The 15,073-nt window shown below is 36.8% G+C and overlaps 1 protein-coding gene across 2 annotated transcripts; it reads left to right on the top strand.

Moving 5' to 3' along the window:
* Positions 1-113: 113 nt before the first annotated feature.
* Positions 114-14,188, top strand: uap1 (UDP-N-acetylglucosamine pyrophosphorylase 1). Of its 2 annotated transcripts, XM_058778740.1 has the most exons (12): positions 114-154; positions 249-546; positions 1,212-1,504; positions 2,576-2,780; positions 3,995-4,170; positions 4,481-4,653; positions 9,378-9,571; positions 10,054-10,194; positions 11,268-11,456; positions 11,900-11,941; positions 12,503-12,569; positions 12,729-14,188. In XM_058778740.1, exons 3-12 carry the CDS (start codon positions 1,228-1,230, stop codon positions 12,819-12,821), a joined length of 1,557 nt encoding a protein of 518 aa, XP_058634723.1. In that variant the 5' UTR covers positions 114-154; positions 249-546; positions 1,212-1,227; the 3' UTR covers positions 12,822-14,188. The 2 variants fall into 2 exon arrangements, with proteins under 2 accessions (XP_058634723.1, XP_058634724.1); XM_058778741.1 differs by lacking the exon at positions 11,900-11,941 and having other exon boundaries at positions 124-154.
* The last annotated feature ends 885 nt before the right edge of the window (positions 14,189-15,073 follow it).

The raw sequence follows: 15,073 nt of genomic DNA, 5'->3' as shown, positions 1-15,073 counted from the left end.
CCCTTATTATCTTAATTAAATTGTGAGTAAATGACTCGCTATGATGTTCGTCAGTATTATTAATTAATTACTAATTAATTAAATATTAATTTTGTATTGTTACATTAGGCTCTCCAGAAGGTGCCTTCAAAATGAAAACTCCAACAATCAAAACGTAGGTTAATTCACCCCAGCTACTGGGCAAATTTTTGAATCGACTAAATGAATAAATCTGGAACAAAAATTTTGCGTTTTTATTTCTTGTTCAGTAAGCCCCGCGCTTGACCTGATCTCTGTTTCACGGTTGGCTACGACTGTGTGAATGACGGCTCGCCTGTCTATTCACGGACTGCAGAGGCAGTTAGTCCCGCCCATTCGTCCGAAGGAGGTGGAGCTTGCTGAAGACAGGTTCGTGCTTCCGTGTGTGTCGTCCTGCCACGTCAGTCTCTGACGGGTGTCGGAGGAGGATCTCAAACAGTGAAGGCGGTGCTCCCAGGAGATGTAGCCGTGTCTTTAGTCCTACTGAAGTGAGAGGGAAGTATTAAGTGGTCAACAGCTGCTCGAAAGGTAAGAATGTTATCCTGTTGTTAAATTTACTATCAGAAAACATTTCGCAGGGTTTGGCTCGGCAGAGAGCTGTACTGTTGTCAAGGATGGGGTGCAGGCTACAGTGCCGCCACGCAACTCTTATCTAGAGTTATCTTAAGACAGTTTTACCAGTCTATCGATTTGAGTTTGAGGGCAAATGTGGGCTAGATATGGGTAATTCTTACGGGTTTTTACATCTAAAGACTATATGTTTCTTTTTATGAATGGCTATGATAAATATGGATTCCTTGTTGTCAATAAACCAGGTGTTTTCATTCATTAATGTTGAACATGTAGGCACAATATGTATTGTATAAGATAATTTATGGAGCAGGTGTTATCTTTAATCAGGAATGGGGGACATGTCAGAATTTTATCAAACTTGATTACTGTCCAGGAGGCTTTCAAATTACCAGAAATGGTCTATGTTGTCTTCCAGCCAATCAAAAATTATATTGATCTTTGAGGAGAGGTAAAGATCACACCTGACCTTAGACTTAGCCAACCTCGTGTTTATTCGACTGAGCACGTACACAGAGTAGTTATCAATTTATGGGTGGGATAAGACAGGTAGATTTGTTTGAGACTCTTAGATAATCAGTGTCATTTTGCTTCTGCCTCTGTTCCATCACTGACTGATCCAGATCTAAAGGAAAGACCATGGACACCAGCAAACTGGCTAAGAGACTCGCTGAAGCTGGACAGTCTCATGTTCTCCAATATTGGGACCAGCTAAGCCCTGGAGAACAAGCTGAAATGATTGTTGATTTGGAGAGCCTAAACTTCATGGAGATCAATAACTTCTTTAAAACTGCCATGAAGACGTCTGGGCAGAACTCACAGGAGAAGGTGGACACCAGGATGGAACCGGTGCCCCGAGAAGTTTTGGGAAGCGTAACACGCGATCGTGAATGTCTCAAAGAATGGGAAGAAGTGGGTGAGTTCAGATATTTTAATGTTTCACAGAACACCATCTCACACATCATTCTGCATTAAGTGCCATCCCAAACTGGCCAAGCTGGAGTTTAGCTGGTCAGCCAGTTGGTTTCCCAGTCTGACCAAGCAGACAGGCAGAGGAATTTATATAAAAGGCTGTTTTAAACAACTGCAAAAGCTTAACTTATGTTTCATTTAATAATATAACCCAAATGTGATAGTAATTCTTTTAAATCTTTGTTGAGCAGAAAAAAATGTTGCTAAGAAATATTGCACAACAAAACATAATGAGTGATGCAATGTCTTCTCCACCCAAATGGACCCCAGAGAACCATTCTTAGACAAATCATGGCCCCCGAGACATAAGAAATCAACAGCTTAGGATTTCTGCCCAGAGTCTGTCTAAAAAGGCACTCGGTTATTGAAATAACAATAGGTTTCAAATTTGAACAAACATTGTTTTGTCCCAGTACTCCATTTTTGGGTGAGGATGCTTCAAAACGGGTTGAAAACATCTGGTTCTGGTTAGATTTGACGTAATTGCTTTGTTGAAATCATGTTGAGCTCATTCAGCATCACATCATCTTTAATCAGACCACATTACTATGATACCCAATGACTTTTATGTGTCATCTTTGTTCAGCTCTTTTTTTTTTTTAAATTAATTTAATTCAAGGTTATTGTTTTTTTGTTTTTTTTTAATAATTAATTTTTAAATGACAAAAGTCATATTTTAGCATATTCAAGGCTGCATGTGGGTGGTGTAACATCTAGCATAACAGAAATTTATGTTAGATAAACCAGGCCTCATAAAAGTTGATGATAATTGCCCTTGTTATCTGCAAATAATCTAACACAAACTGTTGCTTAAGAATCCCGACATTTTATACCTACAACATCTGTCTCTTTTCTCGCCATAGTTGAGTTTCATTTGTACATTAATGTAGCATATTTCACTTTAAGCACTCATGTAATGGGAGCAATGACCTATATTTGTTTATTCCTTGAATTGTATGACATCGTATTAACACCTGTTTGCTAAAGTGACCTAACCTCCCATCATTCCACACAGGCCTTCGCTGTATATCAGAGAACAAAGTGGCGGTTCTTCTATTGGCTGGAGGGCAAGGGACACGGCTGGGTGTATCATATCCAAAAGGCATGTATGACGTGTGCCTCCCCTCTCACAAAACCCTCTTTCAGATTCAGGCGGAACGCATCAGAAGGCTGGAACAGCTTGCTGAAAAACAGCACTCAAGGAAGTGCTGTATTCCATGGTAAGATGATCATTAAGCACAATTCAAATGTGTTCTGTTACAGTGCACTTACATTTGAAGCCATAGACAACCATTTCCAAATTCCCTAGGAAGTAGTTTGAGTCAATGATTGTTCGGTCTAATTACTTGGATTACCAGACTTGTTTTGATCTTAAGGAAGTTTCTCCCCACTTACCGTAATGCAAGTGACCTCCCTGCTATGAATGTCATTACATGGTTTAGTCAGTGTGTAATCAGGTTGACATAACCAGCATGTCGTCCTGAGGAACTAGGTCGGACCTCAAGAGAAAAATCATTTTAGAGCCAATCTCTACCCAGCAGAATTGATCTTTGACACCTGACACATGATGCCCTAATGCTCAGCTCTAATCATAGCTCATTAAAGACAGATAACTATGTCCATGTATGATCGCCATAGTCATGAGACAATATACTTTAAAGAACACCATCATTTTAGCATCCAGAATTTACTATGCGCAGAAAAAAAACATGCTAATACCATCTTTTTTTTTTTTTTTTTTTTACCACTTTTTTTTTTAAATTTACCACAAATATGATTTTTTAGAAAAAAAAGTCAATGCATTAAGTTGAACAAAAGTGACAGTAGAAACATGTTTATAAAATTCTATTTCAAATAAATGCTGTTCTTTTAAACTTCATGAAAGCATCCTGAAAAATGATGCATCATGGTTTCCACAAAAATATTAAGCAGCATAGCTGTTTTCAGCTGTGATAATGTTAAGAAATTATTATTGAGCACCAAATTAGCATATTGGAATGATTTCTGATTGTTACACTTAAGACTCGCTGTTGGAAATTCAGATCACAGGAGTAAATTACATTTTAAAATATTAAAAATGATCAAATGAATGCAGCCTTGGTGAGGAAGACTCCTTTCAAAAATAATAGACTTAAGGTCCTTGCACACCGAGTCCAAAATTTTCATATGCGTTTTTCGTATTCGTCATCCTTTCCTATCAACATGCTTGCTACGGATGCGAAAACGCAGAAAATGGAACCCGGTCTGATTATTTAAAAAAATTTTATGACGGACGAATGTTTCGGGGGCAATGTGCAAACTTCTGAGATTGTATTTATTTTTCAACGTGCAAAATTAATTTCGGACTCAGTTTGCAATGGCCTTTACACTTTAAGCTAAGATTCTTTCAAGAGATTGGTCTTGCAATGACATGATCAATGTTTTGATTCATCAGGTACATTATGACAAGTGGCAGAACAATGGACATGACCAAAGATTTCTTCGTACAACACAAATACTTCGGCCTGAAGGAAGAGAATGTGTTTTTCTTTCAGCAAGGCATGCTTCCCGCTGTAGACTTTAATGGGAAAATTATTCTGGAGGGCAAAGGCAAACTGTCCATGGCACCAGGTTAGTTTTTAATGCAAGGTTAGTATCTCTAGTTGTATAGACAACTTTAAGAAACTTCACATTTGAGGTATGCCTTTAAATAATGCATGTTGCTAAACGAAACATCAAAGCTTCAAGTAATCTGAACCACAGATCTTATTTTAATCAAAAAACACTTTTCTAAAAACCCATCAAAAAATGTCCCTAAGAAACTCCAGGTTAATTAGCCTTTTGCCTACAGCGTGATATCAAGACTGAACAGCTTGCTAAGATTCATAATTAGAAGTGAATATTCAGAACTTGTATATTTTCTGTGAATCTTCACATTCAGATGGAAACGGGGGCCTGTACAGAGCTCTGGGGACACAGAACATTGTGAAGGACATGGAGACGAGAGGAATCTCCTACATCCATGTCTACTGTGTAGACAACATTCTTGTGAAAGTGGCCGACCCTGCTTTCATTGGTTTCTGTACACTGAAAGGAGCCGATTGTGGTGCAAAGGTCAGTCCTTAACATACCCAGCCCTGCCCTTGCAGGTATTTCCTCCTCTATACATAATGCAAAAAGCTTTATGCAAATACAGTTCTATTACAAATTTGTTTATAAATCCACAAGCTTAGAGGTGTATCATCAAGCTTGTGCACCTTATCTAAACAACTTTTGTTTTTATATATCTGTATTTCTGGTCGATTCCCTGGTTTAGCTATTTCCTAGTGATGTATTATAGAATTGTCACACATTTAAAACAAAGCCTATTTTGTTAGTCCACTAGATGGAGCAGCTGCTCAGGAAAAAAAACAAAAACTACAGTATATGCAGGAATTTACACTATGGTGGTTATGGACAACAGACTAATGTAATCTGTAAAACGGTTCTCGTATATGCAGTGTTTTGCTTTGTTAAATATGGAGCTGTTTTATTCAAGATGCCTTCAAATTAGATGCCAAAGATGGTCATCCATAAATGTGGATTGATATCTATATATCAATGTGGATTGATATCTCTCTTTTTATTTTTATTCTTTCACTAATATTTAGATATTAAAATTCAATAAAATGGTAGCAATAAAAACAACTAGCTTGTTTAACCAATTACCTTAAATGTCAATAAATATTGCCATTATTTAATACGTCTGTTACCAGTTTCTCCAACAAGCGGATGAGATGAGACCTTTTTTCTGGGTTTGGTTAGGTGATGTTCGACATATACCCCATTCAAACATGTTTTGGGCTGTTTTTTTTTTTAAGAAATTAGATTCAATTTTATCTAGTAAGGACACATTAAATTGATCAAAAGTGACAGTAACGACATAATGTTACAAAAGATTTCTGTATTAAATAATTGCTGTTCTTTTGAACTTTCTATTCATCAAAAATCCTGGAAAAAAATATTTCCACAAAAATTCAGCACAAACTGATTTTAACATTGATAATAATAAGGAATGTTTCTTGGGCACCAAATCACTGGAGACTGAAATGGCTGATGAAAAAAAAAAAAAAAAGCATTATGAAAATGATGAAAATACATTACATTAGTTGTAAATTGTAAGTGTTTCACAATATTATTGTTTTTACTGTATTTTTGATCAAATAAATCATACAAAAAAAAACTTACCGACCACAAACCTTTTTTTACTTTTTGACAACTGTAAAAATGTTTGTTTAATGATGTTTACTTTAGAAATGTTTTGATGGGACCCTGCACTTAGCCGCACATCCTACAGTAATTAATTGTGGTTTCTTATAGTGTAAATTCAGGTAACTTGATCACATGCGCTTTTGCAGTCTGTGTACACAACAGCAAGAAGGGGAAAAATACTTTTACAAGGAGCAGTGGTTATTCTGGACATTTTAAATAGTCTTTAGTCAGGAGCTAAATTGCCTTTAAAACTCTTATATAACCAGCCTGGTGATGCAGGATACCAATTAATTTAGCCATTATTCTCAGTGTAGCCTCAGTTTTTGACGTATTATAGTGGTTATGATGCAGTGGAAAGCAAATTACTAGGTTGAACCTGCTTGCATGCGTTCCTGTTTATATTATCAGGAATTAATATGTTTTTAACAATGCAGATACCCAATGCAAAATGCTAAATGTGTATCTGTGACAATTATTATGAAATGATGCACAGTGGGTGTGTTCCTGGAGTAACCATTTACGCAGGAGTGAAACTCAACATGTTTTTCTTGTGTGACCGGTTACTGATGTAATGACAATAGTATTTCGTGAAATCTGGAAGTGCTTGTTTTGTTATGTCTGGAGAGATATTTCCGACTTATCTCATTTTTGACATAAGTGTTCTGCTTTGATTCTGATTCTTTCTTTCTAAATGGGATTTTTTTTTTTTAAAGTGAGGGCTTGGTTTTCTAATTCTCAGTGCGAAAAAAAAAAAAAAAAAAGCGTCCTTTGAGTCTCAAACTGAATCGTTAGCGTACAAAATGTGATTCATGAAACTGTTTGCATGTGACATTTGGTTCAGACATAAATACTCAACAGCTGGTTTTGAATACTGAGCTCTCTGAAGCTGTTAGCAATTAAACAGTTCCTGCGTGACAGGGGGACGATGGTAAGAATATTTGGACCCACCCACCCCTCATAATTTCTGAAGCATGCACTTAAAGTGGCTTCAGCTCGATGCCTCCCCCCAGTGCTAACCCGTCATCAACCAAGAAGTTTGTAATTTGTTACTCAGATGAATGGAAAGGGTTTTCTGCTTTTGCCTCTGCTGTAATTTAGCACAGACCTCAGGCAAACACAGCACACAGGAGTGTGTGGCCCATTCAAACACAGCAGCTAGTTTAGTACTTATACAGAATAGAAATGACTTTTCAGTATTGATAGATTTGTCTTTTCAACCTAAATTCCTTTAAATGTTAAAAAGACAAATTTTTAACAAATGGTTTTAGTCTTGGGCTTAGTACTTGATGTACTTGAAAATTGTTATCAGTTGACATACAATTTTTATGACATCTGATAAACTCAACACAAACTAAATCAAATTAAATCATTAACAAGAGTTTACAGGGTTTGTTACGGTAAATTGTTTTTTCAGCTATTTTGTAATCCTAACTAACTACTGTCATATACAGTGGGTACGGAAAGTATTCAGACCCCTTAAATTTTTCACTCTGTTATATTGCAGCCATTTGCTAAAATCATTTAAGTTCTTTTTTTTTTTTTTTCTCAATGTACACACAGCACCCCATATTGACAGAATTGTTGACATTTTTGCAGATTTATTAAAAAAGAAAAACTGAAATATCACATGGTCCTAAGTATTCAGACCCTTTGCTGTGACACTCATATAATTAACTCAGGTGCTGTCCATTTCTTCTGATCATCCTTGAGATGGTTCTACATTCATTTGAGTCCAGCTGTGTTTGATTATACTGATTGGACTTGATTAGGAAAGCCACACACCTGTCTATATAAGACCTTACAGCTCACAGTGCATGTCAGAGCAAATGAGAATCATGAGGTCAAAGGAACTGCCTGAAGAGCTCAGAGACAGAATTGTGGCAAGGCACAGATCTGGCCAAGGTTACAAAAAAATTTCTGCTGCACTTAATGTTCCTAAGAGCACAGTGGCCTCCATAATCCTTAAATGGAAGATGTTTGGGACGACCAGAACCCTTCCTAGAGCTGGCTGTCCGGCCAAACTGAGCTATCGGGGGAGAAGAGCCTTGGTGAGAGAGGTAAAGAAGAACCCAAAGATCACTGTGGCTGAGCTCCAGAGATGGGAGAAAGTTGTAGAAAGTCAACCATCACTGCAGCCCTCCACCAGTTGGGGCTTTATGGCAGAGTGGCCCGACGGAAGCCTCTCCTCAGTGCAAGACACATGAAAGCCCGCATGGAGTTTGCTAAAAAACACTTGAATAAGATTCTCTGGTCTGATGAGACCAAGATAGAACTTTTTGGCCTTAATTCTAAGTGGTTTGTGTGGAGAAAACCAGGCACTGCTCATCACCTGTCCAATACAGTCCCAACAGTGAAGCATGGTGGTGGCAGCATCATGCTGTGGGGGTGTTTTTCAGCTGCAGGGACAGGACGACTGGTTGCAATCGAGGGAAAGATGAATGCGGCCAAGTACAGGGATATCCTGGACGAAAACCTTCTCCAGAGTGCTCAAGACCTCAGACTGGGCCGAAGGTTTACCTTCCAACAAGACAATGACCCTAAGCACTTCACAACAACTCCGTGACTGTTCTTGAATGGCCCAGCCAGAGCCCTGACTTAAACCCAATTGAGCATCTCTGGAGAGACCTAAAAATGGCTGTCCACCAACGTTTACCATCCAACCTGACAGAACTGGAGAGGATCTGCAAGGAGGAATGGCAGAGGATCCCCAAATCCAGCTGTGGAAAAACTTGTTGCATCTTTCCCAAAAAGACTCATGGCTGTATTAGATCAAAAGGGTGCTTCTACTAAATACTGAGCAAAGGGTCTGAATACTTAGGACCATGTGATATTTCAGTTTTTCTTTTTTAATAAATCTGCAAAAATGTCAACAATTCTGTTTTTCTGTCAATATGGGGTGCTGTGTGTACATTGAGGGAAAAAAATGAACTTAAATGATTTTAGCAAATGGCTGCAATATAACAAAGAGTGAAAAATTTAAGGGGTCTGAATACTTTCTGTACCCACTGTATATATGTCTACAAAAGGAAATCACATGAAATAAGCTAAGTGAATTTAAACATCAAAACTAACTTTCAAAACTTCGTGACTGGTAATATTTTTTTTTTAATATTCTTACACCTTACCAATGCAGTAAAATCAGTAATTTTGTGAAATATTGCGGGGTTTTTTTTATTATACATTTTAATATGTAATTTATTCCTGTGATGGCAGAGCTACATTTTCAGCAGCCATTACTCCAGTCTTCAGTGTCGCATGATTCTTCAGAAACATTTCCTATTATTACCACAGTTGAAAATGGTTGTCCTGCTTAATATTTTTATGAAAACCTTTTTTTTTTTTTCTCTCTCCATGATTTTTTTTGATGAATAGAAAGTGCATTTAGATTAGTGAGCACTAGATGATCACTAGATGATCTAAATAGAAATGATCTTAAAAATATTTTTTTAAAAAGTGGGACATGACCTAAGTGAATCTGCATGGTATCGCTTGTGCAGGAAAGTTTTGAATACGTTGATACTGACAAAAATGAAATGCATTAATGTTGTGCTGTTTCCAAACATTCATCTACTGATTCTGATTGGCAGGTTGTGGACAAGACCAATCCAACAGAGGCAGTGGGTGTGGTCTGTAAGGTGGATGGGCGTTATCAAGTAGTGGAGTACAGCGAGATTACCTTGGCAACAGCAGAGAAGCGAAGCACCGATGGACGACTAATGTTCAATGCCGGCAACATAGCTAATCACTTCTTCACCCTCACATTCCTCAAAGAGATCGTGAGGTTAGTCAGTCTTCAGAGAGTGCTTCATGCATTGTATGAGTCGGCTGTTAATGTCACAGTAGTTTTCAATTAATATTTTACATTTATTTTTGGCAAAGTATGTAGGTTAATTTTTGATTACTCATCTCCAGATCACAGCTTTAGGAGCTGTTTAATGATATTTTGTCGCTAGGCAATGAACTCCGTAACATATTAAACAGTACAGCTATTTCTATGAGCTATTTCCAATGAGGTTTGCCATCTTGTAAATACTAGACAGGATGGAGCTGACTTTAATGTGCGCTGAGAATGAGGTAAAGTCAGAAGAGGAACATCTGCAGTTTTTGAGTGTCTGGTATTTTAAACACAGACGACTTTGCCAGACGTGTTCTCTTATTGCCATTTTTATAAAATTTTAACTGAAAGAACATGCTTCACTTTTCTGTCTGTTACTGTCTGCCTGTCCATTGCTCTGTCTTTATACCTCTATATCTTACTTTTAGGACTCACGAGCCTCAGTTGCAACACCATGTGGCACAGAAGAAAATTCCCTACGTGAACACACAAGGACAGCTAATCAGACCTGACAAACCCAATGGGATTAAGATGGAAAAATTTGTCTTCGACATATTCCAGTTTGCCAAGTTAGTGTCCGGACTTTTTTTCCATTCCTGTTTTTAGTATGTGTGCTATTGGCAGGAAGGGTCCTCATTTACACCTGTTTCATAGGTGTTTTAGGTATTTTACAGGTTTTATACAATATGCACAGTTTGTAGACAGTGCAGTGTACTCATGCCATTCTAAAATTCCTTTGAAAAATGAAAAAAGTTCTCAAAATGTCAAAGCTTTTGAATGACACCCTTGCTCTGGCGCACACTTTTATGAGATATTCATTCTTATGCTTAAAACAAAGACCCAGAGAGCCCCCAAAATCTCTTAAAGAATTAATTAGTCAAGGCTAATCATATACAAAACAAGAAGATAATTCATAATATCTTTTCTGTATGCTGAATAGTTTAAAATGATATTGAGTGAACTGGCTTAAAGGGATAGTTCACCCAAAAATGAAATTAAGATATTTTTGATAAAATCCGAGAGCTTTCTGACCCTGCATAAAAAGCAACGGAACTATCACATTCAAGACCCAGAAAGGTAGTAAGGACATCGTTAAAATAGTCCATGTGACATAAGTGGTTCAACCTTAATTTTATGAAGCTACGTCAACTGACATGGAAGAGAAGATATTGTTAAATAAAGTCGTTATTTTAGTTGTCTTTGTGCACAAAAAGTATTCTCGTAGCTTCATTAAATTAAGATTGAACCACTGATGTCACATGGACCATTTTAACGATGTCCTTACTACGTTCAGTTGCTGTTTATGTAGGGTCAGAAAGCTCTCGGATTTGATCAAAAATATCTTAATTCATTTTCTGAAGATGAACAAAGGTCTTGCGGGTTTGGAGAGACATATGTAATGACAGAGTTTTCATTTTTGGGTGAGCTGTCCCTTTAAAATTGTCAAAATCAAAATATCAAACACTTCCAGCTTGAATGTTTTTAATCTTTTAATTATTATTCATTTGTTTTGGATACTAATTGATCTATTATTAGAAAATCGAAATATCTTATACTCTGCTTTTTTTGTTTTTGTTTCAAACTTTGCTTCAGGCTTGTTCAGTTAGTTATAACTTATTGAAACATTTTTTGTGTGTGGCAGAACATTTGTGGTATATGAAGTTCTGAGAGAAGACGAGTTTTCTCCATTGAAAAATGCAGACAGTCAAGACGGGAAGGACAACCCCACTACAGCCCGTCAGGCCCTCATGTCCCTGCATCACCGCTGGATCTTAAATGCAGGAGGACATTTCGTTGATGAGAATGGAACCCCTATACCTGCTATACCCAGGTGAGACATACACACAAAAATGAAAAGTCTGTCATGATTTACTTACCCTGGTGCTTTCCCAAAACTGTATGCTATTATTTTTTTCCATGAAACACAAAATGGGAATTTCTAAAGAATCTCATCACACAGCTCTTTATTTTATGTTTTAAATAAATCTTTTATTTGTTTGTTTGTTTATTTATTTGGTCATTTTTGTATCTTAACAGCAATTATGTCATGTATGGAAAAGAGCTCTTTGAAAATTCTCATTTTGTGTTCTACTGCAAAAATAATAGCATACAGGTGTGGAACAACATGAAGGTGAGTAAATGATAACAGAATTTTCATTTCCAGCTGAAATATCTCTTTAAACCCAAATTTCCTTCCCACCTGTGTTCGGGTTCACTCCCCTTTATCATCAGCTACAGTGTAACCACACTATATTTCCTGTGTAACATTTCTAGACATGGACCAGCAGGGACAGTCACACCTGAAGTCAGCCAGAAGTAACTATTCTCACTGTCGTATGTAGTGCATGGTGATGGGGCTTCGCTCTTAGTAGATTCCGTGTAGCTGTTAGAGCTCAGTGGGAGAAGATGTCCAATCCCAGATGGCCGTGGTAAAGGTTGGCGTCTTTAAACCGGCTCTGACCCATACAGCAGCTACTAACGGGCAGAATAATATGCATGCCGGGAAATGGGCATCAGGCATGCTGAATGGAACAAGGCTGCTCATCATTATAACACATAATCTGGTTTAGGTGCTTATAATCAAGTTTTCCTCAACTGCAAAATGACAGAAAATGGCAGAACTTTGTATAATAAATATTTCAATGTATTCAAGATATTTGGATTGTGCATACATTGATTGTGGTGATCTAAATTGCATCTAATGGGTGAATCATTTGTAGTGAAATTAATTTATTTTGATTACTGAAGCAAAATATCTTTTTTTTTTTTTTAATTTGTGTAATCTCTAAAATAATTTAATATCATATATGACATGATTAATGCTTGATCTGGCAATGCCATACATATAAAAATCTATAACTCTCTTTGGTGCCGCAGCCTGAAGGATGGAACAGACCTGCCAATCAAATGTGAGATCTCTCCTCTTGTGTCTTATGGTGGTGAGGTAAGAGTCACAAAGGCCTATTTTAATTTGAATATCAATCCCAGAATATTTCTATCTAATATATTGTTTAGGTGCAAGGAGAAAAAAAAACATTTTAGGCCTCATACTCTACTTGCTAGTTCCTGTTTCAAAAAATGAATAGCCTGTCTTGTTTCCAAGGGGTTGGAGCATCTTGTGAATGGAAAAGCTTTCCAGCCCACTCTGGTCATCGACGAGAATGGCGTCCACGAGCTTGTGAAGAACGGCCTGTGAACTTCGAGCCAGCTGCTGCACTTGAAACCAAAATGAAGGCTCTTTATCTCTTCATCTCACTTCCTGCCAGGGTGAAGGAAACCATGAAATTCTTGTGCAATAAAATGAACGAAGGGTGCCAGAAGGCTAATCACAATCAAATCATTTTAGAATCTATTTATTTTGCGAAGACTTATTTTTATATCAATGTGCAGTGCTTTTTTTCTAGAATTGGAACTTATGAGTTCAGCCATTTAATTTATAAATAGATGTATCAAATGATACACAGTGCATGAATGGTCACTGCTAAGATTTCAGGCATTTCTGCTTAATCTGTTCCACTCTTTGAAAATGTAGATACATGTAACACAAAGTTTGGTCTTCTCTATGGATGTCTGTTTTGGACAGGTATGTTTTCGACGAGAAAAAGTGAGTGGGAATGTGACATTGCATCAGACTTTCCAGCACAGGGTTTATGGGAGAGGTTCTGATTGGTTGGAATCAGTTGCTGCCACTTACAGTGCTTCAGAAAGTGTGCACTTTGAGACACCACCTCTCTTTTACACTCTACTTATCCCACTTTTCCGATTAGCCTTTGTCTGCACCATCTATGTTTGTTTGTGCACATCCATGTATAAAATAATTTATCATGATGAATGATTTATTGTTTGTTTACCTTAATGTCTGTATGCTTTTCTCAGTGACCATTTATAGGAATGTCTTGACTTACATTTGCACAAGATGCATGGAAATTGGAAAATTACATTACATATAATTTGACATTTGAGAAAATTGCTGCAATTTTCACATTCACATTAAAGCAGAGACAAATGCTTCCTGGTTTCAAGCATGTGATTACTATAAACAGACATATTTCAAAATCTTTTTTAAGCATGGTATTTTTTGTCTTCCTTTTTGGATACGGTGAAAACATTTTCTCGGAATTCTTGGATTCGTGTTGCCTTCAGTTGGCAATGAAAGTATCAGTTCCTGCCACTTAATTTGGTTCTCCAGGAATTCTGAGATGTTTTCATTGTACCCCAATACAAAAAAAAAAAAAGCTGAATAGAGAAATGTTTTAAAACATTTTGAAGTGTATCTGTTTACACTAATCACATGGTTGAATCTGGACAGTGTTTGTCTTATTGCTATAGTGAAAAATGAATAGAAATATTCCTTGACCTACTGTAGGCCCATCAATCTCAATCCCTGTATAAACAAAGCTCAGAAATTAGAGAATAATTTCTTGGAAAATTAATGTGCAGTGTTGCAATCATGTATTTAATAGAAGGCCTCTAAGATATAAAACTAGGTTGCCTGCACAAATGTTCATTGTTCAAGATCAAATAAAGACAAGCCACAGTCTGGATCTCTTTGTATCCTGCCACTTTTCAGTACTTGAGGAAGGTACATAAACCCAGGCAGATGGTTAGTGCAAATAATGTACTGTTGGTGGTTTTGGATAATGACAAGTGACTCAGGGGCCATTCTTTAGGCTTTTAATTTTGGTAAACTGTTTGATTCTTAGTGGTAATCAAATTAGGCCGTGTACAGATTTGTGTTTCTTCAGATCAGTGGAGAAGTTTAGAATTTTTATTGCTTTTTTTCCCCCTATAACAATAGTTCTGTATCAGTTTTCCATCTATAAATTATAATTGAATATCCTGTCTCTAGCCAAAGCTAATGGTGAAAAAAGTGAAAAAAAAGTTGAGACTGCTTTTCTCATTATCTTGCAGAATGATTTTCCTCTATAGAGATTGAGGACGGATTTAAAGGGAAAGCAAACTAAATTCAAGCAGAACTACCCAACAATCACTTAAATCGCTTTTTTAAGGTAAAAAATAAATAAATAAAAAATACTTAATGGTTATTTTAATCACACTTTAAATGGATGACCAGTTTCAGAGTTACAGCTAGATCTAGCTGTGGTATCAGCTCCCACCCTATCCATACTTTTCCAAGAATGAATTAATCCTTTTTATAAGCAGGATACAGGACAATAAATGCAAAGAAACGTACACGGGGTAAGAAAAATTCACTGCGCCTTCAATCAATTTTAAATAACTGCCAGTAGTGAGAGCCAACATATGGCAAAGGAAAATAACTAAGATCATATGCACATTAAATAATCAGAACATTCTGAAGGACATTATAAAGTTAATACTTGCTGTCCTGAATTTTGCTTTTTCTAAATGATGTTGGACTGTAAAAAAAAAAAAAGAGAGAGAGAAAGAAAGAATATTCAAAATCTTCTCTGATTGGCCACAGGAGTC

This window comes from Onychostoma macrolepis, chromosome 06 (assembly GCF_012432095.1).
Source record: "Onychostoma macrolepis isolate SWU-2019 chromosome 06, ASM1243209v1, whole genome shotgun sequence".
Taxonomy (NCBI): domain Eukaryota; kingdom Metazoa; phylum Chordata; class Actinopteri; order Cypriniformes; family Cyprinidae; genus Onychostoma; species Onychostoma macrolepis.
The sequence above is the reverse complement of the archived record's forward strand: the minus strand, read 5'-3'. Positions and strand labels throughout refer to the sequence as shown.